This window comes from Gouania willdenowi, chromosome 11 (assembly GCF_900634775.1).
Source record: "Gouania willdenowi chromosome 11, fGouWil2.1, whole genome shotgun sequence".
Lineage (NCBI taxonomy): Eukaryota > Metazoa > Chordata > Actinopteri > Blenniiformes > Gobiesocidae > Gouania > Gouania willdenowi.
In genome coordinates, this window is record NC_041054.1 from 5,931,649 (window position 1) to 5,955,862 (window position 24,214).

Consider the following 24,214-nt stretch of genomic DNA (forward strand, 5'->3'; position numbering starts at 1 on the left):
AAACATTGGAATGCTGCCCCATACCAGCCTTTGGAACGGTGGTGTCAGAGCACTGCAGGATTTGTATGCAAAAAAAGTCTCACAAGGAACTGAAAGTAAACAAAGCATTGTATACTGGACGTGCGTCACTAGATTATTAAAAAGAATATCATAAATCAGTGGTTCTCGAACTTTTTTGGTTCAAGTACCCCCTTTCTCTAACTTTTGAATCCACGTTCCCCCTTATGCCCGACTGACACATTTTGTTCAGAATTCTGTAACATATAGAACATAATGATGGAATGAACGAGTGATAACACACATTATAAAGAATCTATGTAAATAAGTGGAATGAAACAGTATTTAGAGCCTCCTGATAAGAGTTATTTGTATAGTTTTTATCATTAGGGTCATCTCCCCCCTGATGTGGGATCAACACTGAACTTCGTATTTTCAGTTCATGTTCTACTCAAGATCATTTGTGTTTTTTCTGTCATTTTGTGTATTTTCTTGATGTTTTTGTGTGTTGTTGGTCCTAATTGAATTATTCTCTCTCAGTGTGTGTGTGTTTTTGGTGTCGTTTTGTATGTTTCTCTGTTATTTTTGTGTATTTTGTATTGATATTATGTACTTTTCTCTCAATAATTGTCTTTTTTATTATTATTCAGTATATTTTTATCGTATTTTGTGCGTTTTTCTTGTTGTTTTGTAAGTTGCTGGTAATATTTAGTACGGTTATCATTTTTAACTGAAAATAAACCCCCATATTTTTGATGTTTTCATTTGTAATTTTCTGAACTCTCTCTATGTCAAGTAACCCCTGTAGTGCCGTCGCATACACGTACCCCCATTTGAGAAACACTGTCATAGATGGTCTCATTTTGTGTGCGTGTTTTTTTTTTAGTAATTTCAGTTCTGACAACATTTACAGTGATTAGTTAGACGTGAGGTTAAAGGAGAAATGCTTGAGGCTGGAATTTGAGAAGCTCATAAAGAAATGACAATAAATGAGAATCTTTTAAATTGTGAAGCGGCTGCGTCTGCAATATTTTAATAGAAACCCAAAGTTGGTTCTGGCATCCTCTGTTTTATGACATTAATACCATGTAAACATTATATAATGACTACTATTATAAAGTCCTGAAACATTTATCCTAATAACTATGTATTGTTGCATTAAAATATTAATTTAGAACACAAATGGGAACTAAATTAGAGTCTGAATATTAGGAATTTGTAAATAAAGCACAACATTCAACTCAAACTACACAAATAAGCATACTGTATCTAAAAAATGTACTCAGAAATCTAAACATACAAGCTAAACGTTGTCTAATGCAGTGGTTATCTAACTTTTTTGGCTCAAGTTTCTCTTTTTTCTGAATCCAAGTGTCCAGTTAAAACATTCTAATCAAGATTATTTCTATTATCATTTTGTGTTTTTTTTTAGTATTCAGTATATTTTTTCTCTTCTTTTGTGTGTTTTTGTTGTCGTCGTGTGTTGATGGTATTATTTAAATGATTTTCTGTCAGTGTGTGTGTGTGTGTTTGTGTGTTTTTGGTGTCGTTTGCTTGTTTCTTTCTCTGTTATTTTTGTGTAATTTGTATGAGCATGAGTATTTTTCTCTCATTTAGTGCATCTTTGTTGTCGTTTTGTGTGTTGCTGGTAATAGTAAGTATTCTTCTCTCGTAGTGCGTGTGTTTTTGTGTATTTTGTTGTTGTTTGTCTGGTTTTTTTTTCATTAATCAGTATTTTCTTCTCTTATTTTGTAAGTTTTTGTTGTCATTTTGTGAGCTGCTGGTAATATTTTGTATGAGTATCAGTTTTAACTGAAAATAAACATTATAAAACCCCATTCTATTAATGTTTTCTTTTGTTAATTTTCCTCTCTCTCTTAAGTACCCCTTGTACCGCCCATTTGAGACACACTGGTCTAGTGCAAATAAATAAACCAGTGAAACATAATAAGGCCACCTAAACCTCTTCCATCCAGCTCCTAAAGGTGAGCACTGATAATAGCCATCCACGCTGTGAGATGGAGCCTTCCCCAGAGTGAAACAAACACAGTCGCACTTAGCTTCTAATAATAAACCCCCATGGCTTGATTTGGTAGGAACAAAAACTCAGTGTTGGTGGCAGTGTGACAGCACATATAGTACCAATGAACGCACCAGTGCGGGTCTCAGATTTATTTTTTGCACATGCTGCTCTTGCACATTGCCCTCAATACACTCTTGATCGGGTAAAAGAATGTTTATTCTTAGGATATGATGAAGGGGACGAGAATGAGAGCCAAGTGATGCATGGGGGGAAAGCACGAGTTGCATGGGATTGGCATCTGCGTGATTTCAGAATGAAGGTGTCCCCTCAGGGTAAACTATAGAGGAATTAGGATTTATTGTAAATCATACACTACATTTAAAAAATAAATAAAATCTAGAGCTTATCGGCTGAGAATATCCCAGGGCTTTTTCCCCAAAAAATTTGCATCTTAATCAACTTTGACTCTCAAAACAATTCTTAAAAAAAACCTTCATATTTAAATAACTGATGTTTCTATTAGCAGACGTAACCAGGAAGCTTTTTCCTGCGGCCAATACTTCCTTGGTGACCAATTCAGGTAAACAAGTAAACATTAAGACATTTAATGAAAGCATAATCACAAGCTAATCTATTTTAGAATAGAATGCCGATTATCAAATGATTATCTAATTGCCAACTGCTCCATTTGCTCTACAGGAATCTGGTCTGCACTACAGTATCGTCTGGATTGATTGCGATGATGCACATAATAGTTTAGACGAGCAATGGGCAACGGGTGGTCCGAGGGCTGCATCCTAATTTGTGCAGCCCAACAATAACATACAAAATGGCACTGAAAATGGAAACAAAAATAATGCAAAACCAACAATACGGTCAAAAGAACAATAGAAATAAGAGAAAATATACTAAAAATGACAGAAAAATAGACTAACGGCCAATGAAATGCAAAAGCAATTTTAAAAAACACAAATTGACTCCAAAAATAGAAAAAACAACAAAACAAGTAAAAAATGACACACAAAGTACACAAAATGGCACAAAATAATAAATGAAAATTATCCAAAAATTCAATAAACACACCAGACAAGAGAGCATATTTCTCCAGTATTGGCTTCTCTTCATTGGCTTCCTGTAAAATCTAAAATAGAGTTTAAAATCCTCCTGTTAGCCTACAAAGCTCTACATGATCAATCTCCAGTGTATCTTAAAGACATGTTAGTGCCCTATCGTCCAGGCAGAACACTCCGCTCTCAGTTTGCTGGAAGTTCCTAAAGTTTTCACAAGTAGAACAGGAGGCAGAGTATTCAGCTACCAGGCTCCTCGCCTTTGGAACCAGCTCCCAGTCTTAGTACGGGAGGATGCTACCCTCTCACCTTTAAGGCTAAACTCAAAACCTACCTATATGCTAAAGCATATACCAGATAGTAGCATTAACCTAACCAATAGGAACAAAGCCCTAAACCTAAAAATAGGAACTAAAAACTAAGATTATATAGTAGAACAACATTATATTTAAACATGATCCAGCATCTACACATAGCTCTAATGGGCTGCAATGGGATGATGATGTGCCAGGTTGTCGACAAGCCCCCACTTCTGTCCCTTGTTGCATAACCCATCATACTGCTCACACTGCTTCACACCATTTACACTGATGTCCACCCCATATATCATTACGTGCGACCAGTATAAGATGAAACCTTGTCTGTAGTGGTAATATTTCCATGCATAGAGGATGCCGCAGACATTTAATGTTAACCCAACCACTAGGAACGAGTGTATCATGTTTTCCCCCATGTCTAACCTCTCTTTTCTGTTTCGGGTGTCTTGATGATGGAGCTGGCGGTTCCTGATCAATGGTTCATGGCCTGGGACACTCAGATGGACTATCCTTCCATCCTATTCTGTTTGCCCTTCTGTTCACTAACCCCAACCAGTGGAAGCGGATGGCTGCCACCTCTGAACCTGTTTCTGTTGGAGATTTCTTCCTATAAAAAAGAGGGAGTTTTTTTTCCCCACTGTCGCTAAATGCTTGTTCATGTGGACCTTGTTGGGTTCTTTCTTCCTTACTATGGACTCTCTCTCTTTTTTTTAAAGATTACTTTGTTGTCATTTGCTGTATATAAATAAAGCTGAATTGAACAAAAATACAAAGGACTAAAGAAAAATACACAAAATGACTTAAAAACACATGGAAAATATGGAAAACAAATGCAAAACCAGGAAAATACAAAAATAATTTTGTACAAATTTACCTCCACCCAAAACGAAACGACAATTAAATCACAAAAACCCTTTGTTTGTTTCTGGGTTAACGCTCGGATTAGTAATTACTCCAAATGCTGACGTCAATGTTGATAATGTGGTTCAAGGATCAGATACGATCACAGTTTCGTGAGCCGTGCTGTGACAAAAGTTGCCCATCTTTGGTTTAGACAGTACTAGCTCATTAAAGAATAAAATACGTGAATATTTGTGGGCCAACAAAGATGTTCAATGTTTCAAGTTTCACATGAAGCACAAAAGAAAATGTGTGGAGGACAGCCATGCAACTGCTACTGTGGGGGTGTGAAAAGGCCATGGCCAAGCAAAGGCATTAATGCTGAGGAGGGGCTTAAAAAACGTGGACAGAATTTCAAAGGATTTCAGGAAAGACAGAAGAGGGAGGGAACGAGGGAAGAGAGTCATGAGGCAAAGAAAGGAGAAGTGTCAAAAACTCTGCAGATAAATAAAGTTCTGCAGCCAGTGAGCATTGCTGTGTGTTATTGATGAGATGGCTGCAGGGTCAGAGGTTTTACTGGGAGAAGAGACTTCATGCTAGTGCTAGTGTTCTCTGTTCAAGCTGTGACTCACACTGGCAGGCTACACAGATATTTGCCTTCTAAGGGCAGCTGCTCAAGGGTCTGGGATCCCAGGGATGCGCGCCGGCCTAGTGGATGTGGTGCTGCTGCCTCTGCTGCAGGAGCCAGGAAGTCATCCTCGGGAGGAGATACCACCACCTCTGGGATGTCTTGAGGATTCAGACCTCCGCCTTTGAATCGTGGCGGGCTGTCAGTGGTTCGGCGAACCGACACTGGGGTGTTTTGAGGGGTGCTGAGAAAGGAGGAGCCTGAAGAGATCGCAGGGGTGGAGGAGGAGGGCAGGAGGTGGCTGAGCAGGAGGGAGACCCGTGACTCGCGTCTCTGGGACCGTTGGGAGTCAGAGGACGTTTCCCCTGCCTTGTGGAGAGAGAGATGAGAAGAGGAAAGTCCCTCTCCTAACAGAGGAGACAAGAGCAAAGAAAAGAAGAGGAGAAGGAAGAGAAGAGAAGATAGGTGGAGGAAAAACAGACATGGGATGTAGCAGAGATCATCACTATGGTACATCACAGACTGCAGGAAGAGGAGCGGACAGAGCTGTTATTAGAGAGACTTGTGTTTGTGTAAACTTCAGGAAACTGCATGCCAGTGGTGCACTGAAAGCAAGGTGAGGGTTAAACGAGGGGTTCGCCAGAGACAAACAATGTCGAGCTTTCATCGCCAAACAAACCAATCGCATTCCATGACTGAATAAAGGCAAAAGTTAACAGAGGCTGCAGCATGCAGTGGATGCGGTGGCAAGGTATACGCACTCTCCAAACTAAAACCAGTCACAAAGCCCACACGACACAGATACTCACTGATACACACCGCTCTCTACCTTTAATGTGGCAGATAAAACTCAGCCCAGCAAGAACCACGAGCAAGGAAGTGGAAAACGTGATTTTTTTTCATTCATTATTCAAATCTCAGTGCTGCTCACCCAGGATTTAAAAACGCACACCATACGTGAATACCACTGTGGCCATGCCGAGTCAGAACAAACACAATGTTCACTCAAATTGCATTAAATAAATAAATAAATTAATCATTATTTCAAGTACGTCAAACAATCAACAATTCAAACCCCAAAGCCAGGCCAGCCATACAGGTTAGAATGTAATTTATAATAGCACCCAAATTTCTTTTTTTTTTTTTTTTTCAAAAAAGGTGGACCAGATATACTCTTAATAATTCTACTCACATTTACCATCCACCTTCTACGCTGGCATTGGGGGATTTGAACAATGGATTTTTTAAAAAAGCTTCCCCCAGAAGTGAAGAGTTCAGAAGAATATAAAAAAAAGAAATGTGAGTGCAATGTAAGAGCTCACCGTTTCTTTCAAGCAAGAATGGGTCAGAATGTTTCTTGCCTATGTCAGCAATAGAGCGCACCAGGGGGATGCGATTGCTAAGCTTTCTCTCGTTCTGATGATGGTGTTTCTTCAGCATTGCTTCTCGCACCTTGTTGTACAGATCCTCCTTCAGCTGACCAGACGCCACCATGCTGTCAATCACCATGTCTGGATCGGATCAAACACGGTAAAAAAAAAAAAAAACAATAAATATCCACCTCATTCCTGGCCAATAGTTGACAATACTTGTGCTGCAATAAAATGACTACAAATGAAAGACAGTGCAGAGACAATTGGGGAATTTGTTATTTTATGCAGAGGCGAATAATCTAAATAATTGAAATATTGATTACGGATGCGTTCACCTGCAATCTCCTCAATGCTATTGGCCCTCATATCCAGCAGAACAGTGCCATTGGTTATGCACCTTCGCAACTCAAACAGGCTGTGAAGGGACAGCGTGGCCACATAGGGCTTACTCCACCTCTCCCCGCCATCTTCCACATCTTCTTCAAACTTCAGCCACCTGTGGATGATTAAAAGGAAACAGTTATAATAAATAACAAAACAGATACAAGATCAGTTTTCCGAGGGTCTGTACTACGAAGCTGGATAAGTATACCCTTGATATCTCTCCGTTAGCAGGATTTACCTAACCAAACATTCTCCGTCACAGAGCAGCTGTACTACAAAGCTGGATATAAACATGTCCACTTAACCCAGGTGATTTCAGCCTGGCAACGTGAGCGCTCACATAAAAGGGGCGGAGATTGCCGAGACTGAGTCTGTTACAACTTCTTTTAAAATAATATAAAATAAATGACCTGTTATTTCAGCCACTGCTTGTTGCAGAAAAACTTAATATTGTCACAAAATTCTGAAAACATTTTGCAAATATCTCAAGTCATTGTCAATCTTTACTTCATACAAAACTACGGTACATCAGTTAAGTCAATTCAAGTCACGGTGAGTAAAAACACTATAAGAAATCTAACTTCTACAAACGTGCGAAGAGTTCACCAATCCCACAATGCAACGCACACATTTATTTCTGGAGTTCAAGTCAGATGATCTGCGTTAAAAAAAAATTAGATTTTGTATCTACTTCTGTTTCTTTTTCTGACCTGGCAGTCTCTTTCCATTCAGTGGCGCAGCCGGCTCTGAAAGATAGTTCGTCCATCTCAGTGAAGAGGTCATGGGGGACGTGCTCGAGATCGTCATCCTCTGTACCAAGGATGAACTGGACCCTCTGAGAAGGTGTGTCTGGACATAGAGAGAGCATTTACAATAACACAAACTTTGGTTTGGTTACAATTCAACTATATTGTGCAGTAAAAACACTTAGTATGCTAACGGTGGTCTGATGTTGCCATTTTTAGCACTGAGATTCTTCTTGTTAAAAGGGAGTTGTTTCTTCCCACTGTCACTAAATGCTTGTTCACGTGGATCTTGTTGGGTTTTTTCTTATTATAAATTTTATATTTTGATAAGCACATTGAGATGACTTTGTTGTAAATTGCACTATACAAATAAAGTTGAATTTAATTGAATTGTAATAGTCAAAGTGTGTGACTAAAAGCTATATAATATATAATATTTGCTGATTTTAAACAATAGGAATTACAATACCTAATCAGTGAATGAGTTCACTGAACTAATAGGCTGCGTTTTTAGAAATGCATTTGAGGTGATAGTAGAACTACAACAAAAACACACACAAAGCTAAAAAATATCCAAGCTACTCGTTCATTGTGCTTTTTGTAGCTATCATTTTAGCTGTATAAAAAAGGAGCATCAAAAGAGCTACAAAGTGCACTAAACTGCAACACTTCAGACCAGAGAAAAGCAACTTCTATCAGAGCGGGGCCACAAAAATGTGATCCGAGGGCCACATTATCAAAATTCATGTTAGCATTTAGAATAATGACCAATTAACACATGAAAGAACAAAGAGTTTTGTGTGGATTTTCCTGGTATTTGTGAGATTTTACACATTTTGTGTTTTTGAATTCATTTTGTCAATTTTCTCGTCAATAAGGCAAATTTTTGTTGCCTTTTTGTGCATTTGTCGAGTGTGCTTTTGTTATATTTTTGTGTTATTGTCATATTGTGTATTTTTCTGTCATTTTGTGCAATTTCGTTAACATTTTGTGTGTCTTTGAAGTCTTTTTGTGTTTGTTGCATTTTGCTTTTGTTTTCTGCATTTGTGGAGTTTTGTGTGCCATGTTGAGCTTCACATAACTTCCAACTTCATGAATTACTATATAGTTTTGGGGCTGGACAAAATTAGATCGAGGGTCTCATGTGGCCCCCGGGCCTCCAGTTGCCTACATCTTCTTTAGACCCAATTAGACCTTGAGTGACTTCAGCTGGAAGTTTGAGGAGGAAACAAACGTAATGTTGTCCACCATTATTTAATGTTCTGCATTAGCACAAAACTCAACATAATAAACTCAAGGCCTGGGGGCCAAATCTGACGATCCAATTTCGCCGGTAGGTGGAAGTAAAAAAAAAAAGATATCTACAAATGAATTTTTTGGTGATTTACACAATAATTACTTTTTTCTATCTCAGCCCTTCTAAATACAATAATTCACTTTCACATAATTACCCCCAATTACCCCGTGCATACTTTACGTATCATTTATATGTTGACGTGCAAACACGAGGACATTAGTGTGGAAATTGCTCGTTTTCCCGCCAAAAATCTGTGGCACACTTAAAATCAAACTACTTTGCAATTGGCCCCCGTACTAAACTGAGTTGGACACCCCTGTGCAATATGTTCTATCTTCTTCATATTTATCTTTTTTTTAATCCCTATACAGTTAATAAACTTGCAATCTTTTAAAGGAATGTATTTGTAGTAGTTTGTATTCTTTTAACACATTCTGCACTGTAAACAGGAGAAAATCTCATTATACTTTGTGTAACGACAATAAAGGCATTGAATTGAAATGGAGAAAGCATCTTAGGGCAGTTTTTTGTGTCTCCATTATCAACCTTGATATGTTTAATAAAGGATTTAACGTAAAGTGAAATACAGTGTATGAATGCTCTGTGTGAAAATCACGATAAATGCATGACTACAACATGTGTTCTTTAAACTAAACTACAACAGTTGTCTTTTAAAATAACAATGATGACACCAAGATGACATTTACTGTGGCTATTGATTTAAGCGTTCAAAGCAAAGCCCAACCGTAGGTGGGGGATTCCCTGCCATCGTCCTTCCCCTCGTCACAATCTTTCTCTTTCTTCTTCCGGTGATGCCTGTGGCCTCTGTGGCGATGCCTCCGCCTGCTCTCTCTTCCCAGGGGAACATGGACGCCTACGTACACAGCTCTGTGGCCTGAGACGAGACAGGTGCAGTATTGATTCAGACAGTTCTTTCATCCAATCTATTTTAAACAACCTAGTAAGAAAAAAAAAAACCTCATCAACAAAAATCAAGTCAATATTCAATCATTTAAATCCACAGGGGCATTATTTTTTAAATATGTTTTAAACGACTTAAAAAATTGCCGCATTGATTTTGTGTTTTTTATCTGTCTTGTGATTTATTCTTGTCTTAAAAGCCTAAAATGACTGAGAAGGCTTACATAGTAGAACATTGCAGGGGTTTTTATCTAAGTGCTGTGGAAAATCTAATTGAAGTAAACCAGACATGTTTTTGAACGGTTTTTCCACCCCGTAGTATTTTTATTTCCTTTGATTGTATGGACACAAGAAAGTGCTCATCAAATTAAAGTGGTCTGCCATGCACACAGATCAGATATTCCTCTTTGATTTTTAATCATCAGATATGAATCAGTAGGAAAGAGTTCAAAGTTCAATAAGGAGAAAAAAAAACCAGCTGGCTAAACTACAAAGGAGTCGGCAAGCAATAAGAAATAGTTTAACTATATCTTAAAAATGTATGTTTAGCCTCAGTAAATTTTCTTTGACTGAGTTTTTACTCATCTCGACAAAACTAAAGCTTAATCATTCTAGACACTGTATTTCATTGTTCAGCTTATGACTGTTAAAGGAGATTAAATAAATAGCCATGGTAATGGATTAAATAAGATGCATTTTCCTATGTCGTCACACATGAGGCCTAATAATTAAAAATGTAAGCTTCCCGTGTTCCCATGACCTATAGCTGACCATGGCTCAAGCTAATAACGATACATTAACTCATTTAGTGCCAGCCATTTTTGAGCATTTTGACTGATTTTTAAAAACCCACAGAATATTTTGAGACCGGGCTTTTGACGGCAAAATTATTATTATTTTGCTATCTGGGTCCGAGTTGAATGGATTTCTTACTGTATTTTATTTTTTTCTGTCTCATAAACTCTTTTCCTCTTCCTCTGGAGGGTCATTGTCATCAATTGGCTAAAAACTGTTTTTACCACCTGAGAAATCTCTCTAAAGTGAGGCATCTATTATCAAAATCCGATCTCAAACTGGTTATACACGCATTTATATCATCATGTATTGACTATTGTAATTCTGTTTTTACTTGTTTTAATAAGTCGAAACTAAACAGACTCCAGATCGTTCAGAACGCTGCTGCCAGATTTTTAACTGGTGCTCCCAGAACATCCCACATTACCCCCATTCTTTCTACTCTGCACTGGCTTCCAGTTAAGTTTCAAATAGAGTACAAAATATTAGTTGTTACGTTCCGAGCTTTACATGGTCAGGCCACTAAATATATCAAGGATTCGTTGTGCCCCTACACATCAGGGCGAAGCCTTTGGTCTTCAGGTCAAGGTCTCCTAAACACCCCAAAAACAAATTTTAAAACCCGAGGAGACCTGGCGTTCCAGACTGTGGCTCCCAGACTCTGGAATAATCTGCATTATCAATAATCCACTCAGGTCCACACGTGTTCTGTTAGTATGTGGTGCTGTGAGCTGCTGGATACTTCACAAAACACACTTCACTTCATAGCGCCATAATCTCCCTCATCCCTGTTTCTTCCTCCTGAGCTAATGGTAGCATCAGTGGTTAATCACTCATCCACCTTGCTGCCACCTGCAGGGCACAATTGGTCACTACATCAACAGAGAATCCTGATATTCACAGTAGAACTCCATCACAGTGTATCCTAGCAACTTCCGTGAAAAAACATAATATTATGTTTTGGCACAGAGCATTTGGATTTTAAATGACGTAATACTACGTCAATGGCACTGAGTGACTTAATGAGTCTTCTAAACTTACTAACTTTGATGGATTTTTGACACAAACTATTCCAAAGTACAAATTGGAAAATATTTCTTGCTTTAAAGAAAAGAAGAAAATAGAACTTTGGGATTATCCAATCCCATTATGTCCAATCTTAACTAAGAAATACTGACATAATGAAGCAGATCCATATTTAAAGATGGCAGTTTTCCTGTTTTTATTGGTTGTTTGACAATGCACATAGAAGACAAAAAGCAAAGGTTATAAACTTACTTTCCAAATCGTCCCTCTCATAGTTTGTTTGTGTTGTGAAGCTGGATTTTCCATGGTCCACTAAAGCCTCCTCATCAAGTCCCTGGGAAAATATGCAGGAGAAAAAGAAAAATACTGAACACACAAAACAAAGCATTTGATCAGATAATATAATCAAAGACATTTGACAGACTGTAGATAGCTGGTAAACTCTGCCTTCCTTTGATCAATTATGACTTTTTTGGTAAACTACACTGTAGCTTTGTGCTCAAAGTTGCAACAAGCTTTCAGTTGTGCAAAGACCATCAGCCCATTTAAATGCTACTTAGCTAAGACAGCCAAAAGCAATGACATAGCCCATTAGCCTGGCAATAAAAGTAATTAAGCAAACCTAATGACTCGTGAACTGTGATGATATATTACATTTCAAGAATATCATTTTGAAATCAAAACATAGAAAACAACAACTGTCTGCACCGTTTGAAAGTACATAGTAAAATACTGCATCATTTAGAAAGGTTTATGAGGTTTAAACCAAACAATATGTTCCATAAACTAAATTGGTTGGCAAGGAACGCTCGCTGCATGTTACGGAGAACGTCTTAAAGGTCAAGTTTCTTAGCAACATCAAGAGCATGGAGTCAATCATTTAGGTCAGAGCTCATGTCCTTAGTGCTAAAATATTGGTGTCTGTAATTAAGTTATGGCTGTAACTGTGAGTCTGTGACCAAAACTAAAAAGTAACACTCTGTTAACGGTATAGCTGTTGCTAGCGGCGATGAAAAAGTCATAAAAACTTTAAGTGTGGGGTTTCAAACCTTAAAAGGGTTTGGGAGATAAGGCAAGGCAAGACAATTTTTTGTAGAGCACATTTCATACACAAAGAAATTCAATGTGCTTTACATGATCAAAAAGTGCAACAGAAAACATTCAACAGCATTTAATAAACAATATTAAAAACATATCAGTAATAAAATGATTAAAAACATGCTCTCAGTCATTGGCAGTAGAGAAAAGAAGAGATTTTGACTTTTAAAATCTTCACATTGGATGCTGACTTCAGTTTTGCTGGTAGTTTGTTCCACTTCTTTGCAGCATAACAACTAAAAGCTGCCTCACCATGTTCGCTGAGAACTCTGAGCTCCACTAGTAGGGCCCTATAATTTCTACATTAATGGAATCACGGACGGAATCATGGAATCGACCAATGAAAGCGTAATCCACTGTTGAACGTGGAAATTGACAGAATGCGAATGAAACGCCATCATCGTGAAGCAAAGGACGTTTGTTATGTGGAAATGATTCTGGGGACTGGTTATTCGTTGCACCACCCGCCTCCCTTCCGTCCTGGCCGCTTCAGCATGTGGAAGCGTCCACCCAAAACACCATCTAAACTGCCAAAAAAAACTACACAACTCATCACTCACTCCTAAATACAGAGCTGACCAGTGTGTATAGCTCCGCCCATTTATTGTGAAGCGTTGGGGCTCTCCCTGAAAACATAAAAAGCCTTTGTCAGCTTCACCTGCTCAGTGTTAAACACATCTCATCAGTGCTACAAAAGATCAATTGGAACAAGAGATAGTAGAGTCTTTGTAGGTTCATGATAACTTGATAGCTTCTAATACTGTCCAATATTCTGGCCCCTAGTGGTGAAATAACTGAATTAATTTTGTCTAATCATTACGGTCTGGGAAGTGTGTCATCAGGGTCATTTAAATTATGATAATTTAAATTAAGTTGTTCAAAACTTCATCAATAAACCTGCTCAGATTCAGTAAACCATTAATCCCTGAGGGGACACTGGGTGACATTAATGCTGCTCTCATACATCTTTATATGACAAATAATTAAAAAGGAACAGTCAGAATAATCCACATCAGCACAACTTATATCTACATTTTTACTTCTGACATACGTTTTTGCTTAATTATACCTTTCTTTCTTTATTTACTATTATTTATTTTGTTTCCTCACAAGAGTTAAAAACAAATATTTTTCTGAAAAAAATGTATAAATACTTCTGAATCAAGGGAATTAAAAAAAATAATAATATGGATTATCAGACCCATGTCCAAATGTCTGAGACACCCGACTTACATCTCACTGATGGATTCTGAACCTAACCCATTCAGAGATGTATACACCAGTAGCAGAACTTTAAAGTCTATTCTGAGGCTGACTGAGAGTCAGTCAGTGTAAAAAACCCTAGGCCTTAACACCAGAGCTACTTTCAACAGCATAATATATTGTAAACAGGAAGGAAACGCTATGTTTGACTGACTTTAATATAGATTGAATAAATACCTCAACCAGATCCTGTGTCAACAGGTTGAATTAGGTCATGACTCATGATGGCGATTTTACGACAGTGGTTCTTACACCTCCTCAGAAGGAGAACATTTTCTTGGAAATCTACTTCCATCAAGACTTTGAAAAAAACATACAATTTGGTTTCCTCGTATAGCAACTTTACAAATTAATGTTTAATCAAATTTAAGTCATTACCATAATATCACATCGGATAAAAGATGTTGGGATTGGAGGTTTTACATTACGATAGTTTGTGGCAGTTTTAGGAGAACTAATAAACCAGTTCCAGATAAAAATAACAGTTACTTCTGTCGTTTCATGTCATACACCTTGAAAATATCAACATTAGCCTTTGAACTGTAGCAAATTAAAACGTAGTAGAGAATGGATGTGAGGCATACCAATAGATTAAAGAGATTTTTAAAATTTCTTGTTTTTTCTCATGACAGAAATCTAACCCTGTGGGCTCCTCCAGGGTAAACTGGGAATTTCGATTAAACCTCTTTCAAACATTACCTACATTCATTAGGACTCACATGAACTAATGTTTACAAGCAAGCTGCGCAAAGCTGCTGGGAACCCATTCCTGCTTCATGAGTATCGCCTGATCATTAAGCTTCTTAAAATGCCAGCGAACAAAAGCTTTCAATTTAAACAACCGATTGTGGACAAACATGCATTAGCATGTATTGTGTTGTGTTTGGTGAAGCATGAGATTGAGCACATGTGAATGGCGGCTGTGCCCTTTATTTTAAGTAGCTCAAACACATGATGCAACTTGTTGCATAGCAATAACAAAAATAAACCACGGTCGGTCCGTCCACCACAGTCCTCAGGCCGAAGGACGATTGCAAACACTCCCCTAACTCAAGCACAGCTGTGCTTTGTGGCTGTAATGTCCAGTGTCAGCGGGGAAGGGTTGGTAGGCAGAACAAAACACAGCTGGGAAAGAAAAGCTGCACAGGATGTTGACAGAATGCTGAGGTGTTTCTGAATGCAGAGAAAAACACACAAGGTTTATGAGCTTTCTTTTCCTTAGACATTCAATGTTACAGTATGTCCCTGTAGGTAGGAGACAACTGTGGAATAATACACCACCAAGTCTGTTGAATTTGCTTAGAAAAAAATGTGAAAAGTAGGGATGTCCTGATACAAATTGATTATTTATTTATTTTATTTTTTTTACTTCCGATGCGATACCGATATTGCAGCCTTGAGTATTGGCCAATATCGACAGGATACGATATCAACACGAATCATTCATACTTTTATTACTTATTTTGTAGTGTGGAATGTTAGAAAAGACTTCATCAAGTGATGTCACTCAAACAGAGAACAATATTCAGCAACAGTAAGTATGAGAAAAACTGACCAATTTATTATTAACCAACTGGTTACATACATTTTAACCTTCAACATAATATCTACTGTATTCTACAACTGAATAAATATCAGATAATATAGATCGAAGATTTTAGATGCAGACCGATAAAATTCAATATCCGTTTTCTGGCTGATATCGGATCGATATTGGATATCAATATTGGATCGGGACACCCCTAGTTAAAAGCAGATCTGGATATGAAAGTTCTTAATGATACCTGTAGTGATAATTAATATAACATCAAATCTGTTTAACATATTACCAATAAACACACTTTTTGAGTGATTTAATACCTTAAAACACAAGCCATGAATAGCAGCCAATTTCAGTCGGATGTGACGAAAAGTCCTTGATTCTAGTGCAGTGTTGACATTTTCTTCAATTTTTCTCTTCATTTAGGTTCTTTGTAGTGCTTTTTACCCCCACCTTTCTTGAGCTTGCAATTACAATCAACTACAGGTGCCCTTTAAGAACACAAATGACGGATTAGTGTAACCAAGAGATAGAGCCTTGGGATACGATCATTAGCACCTTTAACGAGGGCCTCCGATTTTCCATGGTCACGGAAAACGGAAGGAAATTGCGGAATTATTTTTCATTCATTCATTATCACATTGTGTATGCTACATACTTGCAGGTATTGAGGTATATCACATATAAAAAGACACCAGTATTTGCTAGTATTAACCGGTATAGCGGCCGTTACTACTTCTTAGAATTGATTACCACTAGGGATGAGCGATATGGACTTAAAAAAAAATGATCCCGATAATTTCTGGTATTTATCACGATAATGATAAACATCACGATAAATAAAAAAAAAACTATAAATAAATAAAACAATTACCAACTTGTAAACAGGTTCCTTACAAACACAAATACATTTGAAAACATCAACAATAGACACATTAAAAAAGGCTACAATATCTGCTGACTCAAAGAGGTCATGAGCTGATATTTAATGGAATATATTAGTGCATGTGGGTTAATCTATTAGTGTTATTGTATGTAATTTATTTATTTTCTCACTTAAAATGTTCTTAAAAAAGCACAAATAACTTCAGTGTTTTTTCTGCTGCTGAATCTTGTTACATTTATCTGATAATGAGTTACATAAAATTATGGTTGATTGTCAAGCTTGATGACAGCGTGGTCTTGTGAACACATGAAATGTAATTAAAAAATAGTGAATAGTGACATTTATTTAACACAACGTGTGACATGTTAGCTTTTATCCTTGTGTTAAATCTGACCATAAACAAATCAGTGGCTCTCTGTGGTTTTATGACAGTAAGACGTGTTCTTTTAATCTTTTTACTTGGTCTATTCCTTATATGGAGTGGTTAGCATTAGCTCTTAGCCCAGTCTGTGTATCGGTGTGTTAGCTTAGCATAGATAGCTTTAGTTGAGTTTCAGTACATAATCGTTGCTACAGGTTCATCTCTGTCCCCGTGTTTGTGGAACTTTGAGTGGATCTGATGGAGGAACTTGGATTGGTTCACTTTGTTGGATGGTTGTCTGGTTTTAACCAAGTAGCGGTCCATGATGTATCGCAGCACGGCAGCTCGCAGCCATGACGAGTACCGCCATCTGTATGTGGTGTGAGGCCTGGGGCGGGAGCGGCGGTGGTGCACACCATGGAGGCTCCGCTGCGGAACTGCCGTGAATAGCACTCCGTTCCAGAGAATAATAAGTTGTTGACAACAAACTTGTGGGCAATTTTGGCCCCTGGAACAAGGTTTTTAGGGGCATCCTTGGCTAAATTGAGGGACAAATGGCCCGTGGCCCTCGCGAATTTCTGACATGGGCAATTATCGTTTCTATCGTGGGATGACATTCTTATCGGTGAGAATGTTTTTGACGATACATCGTGGACGACGATATATCGCACATTCTTAATTACCACTCGCCAAAGTAAAATACAACCAGAATTGGTCTCTGGTCTTTCTTATATGATGTGGAGCAAGACAATCACAGGCACACACACACACACATCAGGAATTTGACACAATGAAGATGCAAATAGTGTTTATTTAACCAGAAAGAGGGCAAATAAATTACTGTGGCCATTGAAGCCCCTAACAACAGAAGGTTTAAGCTGATGTTTTGAAGTGGCTGAATAACACTTTTGTAAAACTCCCTGTGGAGAGCAACTCCCATAAATAATTTATATTTCTATATTATACAAAGTGGCATGTTGTGTGATCCTTAATAAGACAAAAAAAAACTCAAATAGCATTTGTTTTAAAAAAAATAATTAAAGAATTTGGAGATGGAACATTAATTCCACTCAATTCTACTCAATTTCAACAGAACCATGACATTTATTTCAAACATATTGTGATCTTACTGGGCTTTAAATTAGTATTTTAAAGTGGTATATTTAGCATTTTATTTAAAAAGTATTATAGTAGTAGTATCAGTTTGCAAATTGATAGAAAGCACAGACAACCAGCAGAAAATAAATGTGGTATCACGCTTCATAAGTATATCTTTATTAAGCAATCTTTTGTATACATATTCCCATTTTAAACTGAAACTGCACTACCTTAACACTGCCTTTATTAATAATACTAACTCACTAATAAACACTAATGAAAATATTTGTTTTATCTAAATAGATATAGAAGAAGCAAATGATTGTACTGGCCTTTTAGTTTAGAATAATTCTACTTTATATTATCTAGAATGTTATATAAATACATGTATCTCATTATTCCTTTGCTTGGCATGAAATCACAGCATAGCTCCCAAAATAATTCAGGTGCTAACCAGCCGCGCGTCACCCTTTAATCTCAGCTGTATACCAGCCTTGTTGCCCTGGGATTCGCTCCAATCAATAGGGTGACGTAAAAGAGGTGTTACATACCGAGAGCCCCGCCCCTTCATAATAAAACAATATAATAATCCTTCTGCCAATAGAAGACCAACAATCAGCTCTTTATGTCAAGCTATGACCTAATTTAGGAAAAATGCATTCCTAGACTTTCCACAGAAAAGTTGGTGCTTTGAACCCAAGAGCATCATTAAAAACATGTTTCTTATTACTATTATTATCATTACCATTGTTTTTTATATTATTATTAGTGTTTTATAAATACTAATGCAATACAATTTCTGTTTGTATGTTAAATTTCTTATTGTTTTTATTTGTTATATATCAACATAAAGCATTATGTTTAGAAATGTATGAAATTACAAGAGGGTACATGTGGTTCTTTGCCTCGGAGCCAAATAAAGGTGAACGGCCCCTGGTTAAATTAACTTGTCACATGAGGCAGCTCAACCTGAAAAAAGTCAATTTACTTATGGTCCCTTTTGTTTTAATTTGGAAAATTAATTGACAAATTTACAGTAGATTAACTGTTGTTTTCATATAAATTACACATGCTGTACATCTCTGGCTTCATTTAGAGTAAATATGTTTTGCAGTGAAAATAAACCCGACTCGTTGGTAAAATCTGCTCCCAATGGATGCTTCCTGTTTAGGTGCTGCTATGAGAAGCTAACGCTAACTAGCAATGAACACACTGCACAGTAAATGTTCGTAATGTTGGTCATAGACATTAGACATTTGCAGCCTTTTTCTTTTCGGTAAAATTTTCACCGGTAATTTTACCAGATGACTTCTCCATGTTTCTTTGGGTAACTAGGCAACATAGCGACAAACAGCAACAATCAGACCCAATGGCTGTGGTAACTACTTAAACAATACATTGAGTAAACTCAGATAACTTGACTCATTTTTAAAATCGGTTTAGTCAATTTAAGTGACAAATCGTTTAAGGCCTGAAAAGCAGTTAATCTAAAAAAATAAAATCTGGATTGACTAGTCTCCAAATAAACTAAAGATAGAGTATTTAATAATATGGACAAGAATTAGGGCTGGGCCATATAGACCAAAGCTTATATCTCAATATTTTCTTGCAAAATGGCGAAAATCACGATAGTTTTATTTCAAATGAAGTATGACCAGAAAGACAATTCAGGGTTAAATTTGCCACACAGGCACATTATTAACAAAAAAGCTGCACAATGTGTGTCGCTTTTGGCATTTTCTCCTCTAAGGGACAGCACGTGTGAGTGAGTTCATAGTGTGGCAAACAGCAATCCATCTAACTGTGCTTTTCATGCTGTTCTCAGAAGAGAAAGCAGCAACTCCTAAAATTAGTACTATGATACAATATAAGCTATAAAAATGAGGGATGTCCCGATACAACTTTTTCACTTTCGATACAATACCGATATTACAGCCTTGAGTCATCCTATGCGAAATCAGCACAAATCATACATACTTTTATTACTAAGGGTGGCCTGATCCGATATCGATATTGGATAGCGGCCCGATATTAGCCTGAAAACGAATATCGAATTCAAATTTCCGGATTTACCAAAATATTTTTATTTTTTAATTTTTTTCCCCCCCAATTCATTTTTTTATTTATTTTATTCAATTGTAGAATACTGCAGATATTATGTTGAAGATTAACATTTATGTAACCAATTGGTTAATAATAAATGGGTCAGTTTTTCTTTTTTTTATTAAAATAATAATAATTTATAATTCATGCTGATATCGGATCAATATTGGTATCGGCCGATACGCAAGGCTGCAATATCGGTATCATATCACAAATGAAAGAGTTGTATCGGGACATCAATTATTTATTGCTTATTTTGTAGAGTGGACTGTTAGAAAAGGCTTGATTATTAAAAACACAGACCCATTTATTAGAAACCAATGGATTACACATAATTAACCTTTTAGAATAAGAATATTCTATGCTTGAATAAAATAAATTTAAAAACAAAATGGAAGATATTGAAAAATCCAAAGAAAACAATTTTGGATTTTAGATGCAGTCCGATAAAATCCGATATTCATTTTCTGGCTGATATCAGACCGATATCAATATTGGATCGGGACACCCCTAATAAAAATACATATATCGATATAGGCAATATTGGAATTTTCTATATCGCCAAAATATAAAACTCAATATATCTTGCATCCCAATATATTGCCCAGCTCTAACAAGAATACAATTAAATATGACTGGAGGTTGTTCAAAAACCATCAGGCTTTATTCAAAGCTGATGCACATCGACGATTGTGTGATGAATTGAAATAGAAGTGTTTTCTTGTTTTTTTATAATCTATGCATGTTTAAGATCTTAAATACGTAACAAAGTCAAACTTGGCCCTCAGAAAGCAAAGAAAAGTCTGCTTATTCTCACCTCTTCACTGACTCAGGCCTATGTTAAAACGTGCCTGCTTATCCTCATCAGTGTCACGAGTGTGGTGGTGACCTTATCAAAGGGGTCAGAATTTACCCTCAACTTTCTAAAGAATAATCCTCACACACAGAACAGATTACATGTTACACATGTAACAATGAATCAACCAACTAAACATTAAAATGCTTTGAATTATAAGCTAAATCTCTACATTATGATGTAAACATAAAGCCTTGCATTAAATTGTATTTCCCCTTGACACCAAAATAGCCTTAGCTGACCTCTGACTGAGCCCTGTGGTATCTGTCACTGAGGCCTTCCCAGCAGGTCTTCATGTTTTGGGAATCTCAAGCATGTGCTGCCTGCTCACAATTCCCAACACCTTAACTTTCTTATTCTCACATCAAACTGTTTGTAAAAACAGTTTGATGTTTGATACAGTTTGATATATATATATATATATATATATATATATATATTTTTTTTTTTTTTTTTTTTTTTTTTCCAACCAGTTTTTTCGGACTTTTTCGAGTTCCGTCCTTGTGGGTTACCGTAGCGCGATGTGAGCCAGCCCCCTCTGTTTACATCTGATCATTGCTTCATGGCTCAACTAGTCTGGGACACTCGAATGGTCTATTCTTCTATCCTATCCTGTTTGTCCTTCTGTTCACTAACCCAACCAGTATAAGTAGATGGCTGCCACCTCTGACCCTGGTTCTGCTGGAGATTTCTTCCTATAAAATAGAGGGAGTTTTTTTGCTAAATGCTTGTTCATGTGGATCTTGTTGGGTTCTTTTTCTTACTATGGACTTTATATTTTGTTAAAGCACACTGAGATGACTGTTTTTAAAGTTAAGTTAAGTTACCCTTTGAGTAGGCTATACATATGTGTGGCACAGGCATGTTTAATTTTTTATTTGAACTATGCTCAAATGCTATGGGAAGAGTTTTATTTATTTATTTATTATTATTTGTAATGTTATAACATATGTAGTTATCTGACTTCTTAGTCAGAACATTTTAGCTACTGTGAAGTTGCTGTTGTGCTTTTGCTTAAAAGTGGGTTAAAGCTTGAAATTGTTGAATGACAGACCCTCATTTACTTTTTATTTTGGGATTGTTCTATACATTTTAACTTCTGAGGAAAATCGAATCAAAACTCAAATTTTTCTTGAAAAAATCTGAGATTTTTTTGTGGACAAAATCGTCCAGCCCTAGTAAAAACCCAACATTGTTCTCCTTTTTGATTTCCATGATGTGTTTAGAAGGTCTTTTGTGCCACATGTAATTAAATCAGGCAGATGTGGGATATTGAGTTTACAGGAGGATCAATCGAATTACTTTGATTCCCAGGAGGTATACGGCAAGTAAATGATCTTTCCATCTACTTGCTTTAAGATAGGTGATAAAACTCTGATTTAAATGGGTACATGCAGATATGCTAGCACATTTGTGCTAAAATTAACTGAAATTTCCAATAAAGTGCTTTTCCTTCTCTATTGACAGCATTTCCCCCCTTTTATTCCACAGTTCTTTAGTCAGTCCATCCTTTTCTCCTTGTCCCACTCCTTCAAGCAGCCATAATTGTCTTTGGTGTTTGTCTCCCCTTCCTGCGGCTCAAGGACGTAAAAGATCGCAAAGAAAAAAACGTTTCCATTTCAAGAAGCATTTTCCACTGAGACTGCAGCCTCCTCACCCCCTCCTTTCACTTTCATCACTCTGGACAAAACACAGCGACCACCTGCACTATTCATTAATGTGGACTATAGTTCTCACTTCACGGAGGAGAAACGTAAGCGGATATTGCGAAAATAAAGGAAACACACACACGATCGGCACTGCGAGCTATTCAAATGCAGATCAGGACACACAACAGAATCATACATGGTGAGGAAGCAGACGTACCGTGAGCTCATGTTCCCCCTTGCGCTGTCCATCCATTGAGACTAAAACATCCACGAAGAGCAAACAGGAGGGTCAATAATCAGCGTTGTCTACCTGATGCAGGATGTGTGTGTGTGTGAGCTAAGCGTTAACAGAGACAGTGTCGCACCAGTCTCTTCCCTCTACCTCCCTGCATCTCTTTATAGTGAGCGAGGAAGAAAGAGAGAGAGAGAGAAAGAGAGAGAGAGAGAGACAGAGAGAGAGAGGGCTGTTTGAGAAGACAGTGCTCTGCTCTACCCAACCATCCTGCTCTTTACACACAAGCCAATCCCACCATGCCTCCATGAATATTTTATTTGCCTAGGCCAAGAGCTTAAAAACAAACACGCACACACCACTGCATGGTGGACGCACACACAGTAGACATTTGGAGGACATACAAATGATCACCCGCTGAGGTATTCAGGTCACAAATGGAGAGCCACCCCCTTCAGATAAATAGAAACAAGCCCACGTGTGTGTGCTCGGCATTCCTCACGGGGCTGTAGTGAATTGAAAAGGAACATATAGCTAAGCTATAGTATGTATTCATTTATGCTAATAGAAGTGCACCAATCCCTTTGACATTCCTGGTACTACTGTTGCTCCAATGTTAGGTCCGTCACTCAACAACAGGTAATTACACAATAGCGGCTCATGTGCTTCCCCGATGCATCAGGAGGATTTGTAGTATGGGCTAGGGTGACATATTTCTGAAACCCGAGCAGTGATCAAAGGGTTTATTTTCTAATCTGGCCACAAAATGTGTGGACGATGCATCTTAAACCTGTGACGCAGAGTTCCGAGTGCTCCGAACACTTAAATGTTAAAGACAAAATTAAAACCAAACCTTAAATTAGGATTCATCTTAATAAGGACTGCAATTTAAAGCATAGATGAACAGAAAGAGTGACATCTAATGGCTACAACTGCCTTGAGCCAAAGCACCAGGTTAATTCAGATCAACAGGGTGAGCTTTCTTTATCAAAATACATAATAAACAACACATGACTGACCAAACAAAACCCACGACTATTTGCCTCAGCCCTATTAAAATCAAGAGCTCCACATTAAGTAAAAAACTAATTCAGGTACGGTCAAGACCATCACTTGTTCCAATTGGCATCAGTTAAATCAAATATGAAAAAACTATGAAAGCCATTTGATTATATGTTTGAAATCAGTGATATCAACCATAATTAAGCTCTATTGTGTACTATATTTTGGTTTACTTGTGCGTGAGTAGACTTTACTAGTGAAGCAAAGTGTCACTAGAAGTACATAAAAGCATCATATGCCAAAAAGGGGCGGGGACTTAGTTCTGAAGCACTAAGATCTTTTTTTTTGCGTCTGCATTTCCTGGTTTTTGAAGCTGAAGTGATCTTACCTACGCACAGTTTTATAAATGAGGCGGAGAGAAAATCTGTGTGAATTTGTGAGAGCTTGTGATTTCCGCTCAATTAGCTGCCGGTATGCAGCACTTTCACTTTAAGATAATGCTTAACATCTTTGGGGTTTAACATATTTTAAACATTAAAATAAAATAGGCTATATTTCCAAAACAGTTTGAATATTCCATGACTTTTCAAGACTGGAAAATCTTTTTTTTTTTTTTTCAAATTCCATAACTTTTCCAGAAATTTCATGACAGTGGGGACCCTGACTAGTACTACTCGTGAGATTTTGTATAACAATCATAATAATAATGCAT

At 37.3% G+C, this 24,214-nt stretch overlaps 1 protein-coding gene across 10 annotated transcripts in view; it reads right to left on the reverse strand.

Annotated features, from left to right (window-relative positions):
* Window positions 1-24,214, reverse strand: part of LOC114472031 (sodium bicarbonate cotransporter 3-like) — a 52,145-nt gene that overhangs the window by 18,226 nt on the left and 9,705 nt on the right. For 5 of the 10 annotated variants that reach the window (XM_028461083.1, XM_028461077.1, XM_028461081.1 and 2 more), the window contains exons 2-7: window positions 11,667-11,748; window positions 9,418-9,567; window positions 7,340-7,478; window positions 6,581-6,741; window positions 6,195-6,383; window positions 4,902-5,279 (exon numbers count right to left, since the gene is read on the reverse strand). In XM_028461083.1, the coding sequence (XP_028316884.1) occupies window positions 4,902-5,279; window positions 6,195-6,383; window positions 6,581-6,741; window positions 7,340-7,478; window positions 9,418-9,567; window positions 11,667-11,748 (1,099 nt within the window). Of the gene's footprint in view, window positions 1-4,901; window positions 5,280-6,194; window positions 6,384-6,580; window positions 6,742-7,339; window positions 7,479-9,417; window positions 9,568-11,666; window positions 11,749-22,485; window positions 22,777-24,214 lie in introns of those variants that run through there. The other 5 variants (XM_028461084.1, XM_028461086.1, XM_028461085.1 and 2 more) reach the window with 3 other exon arrangements.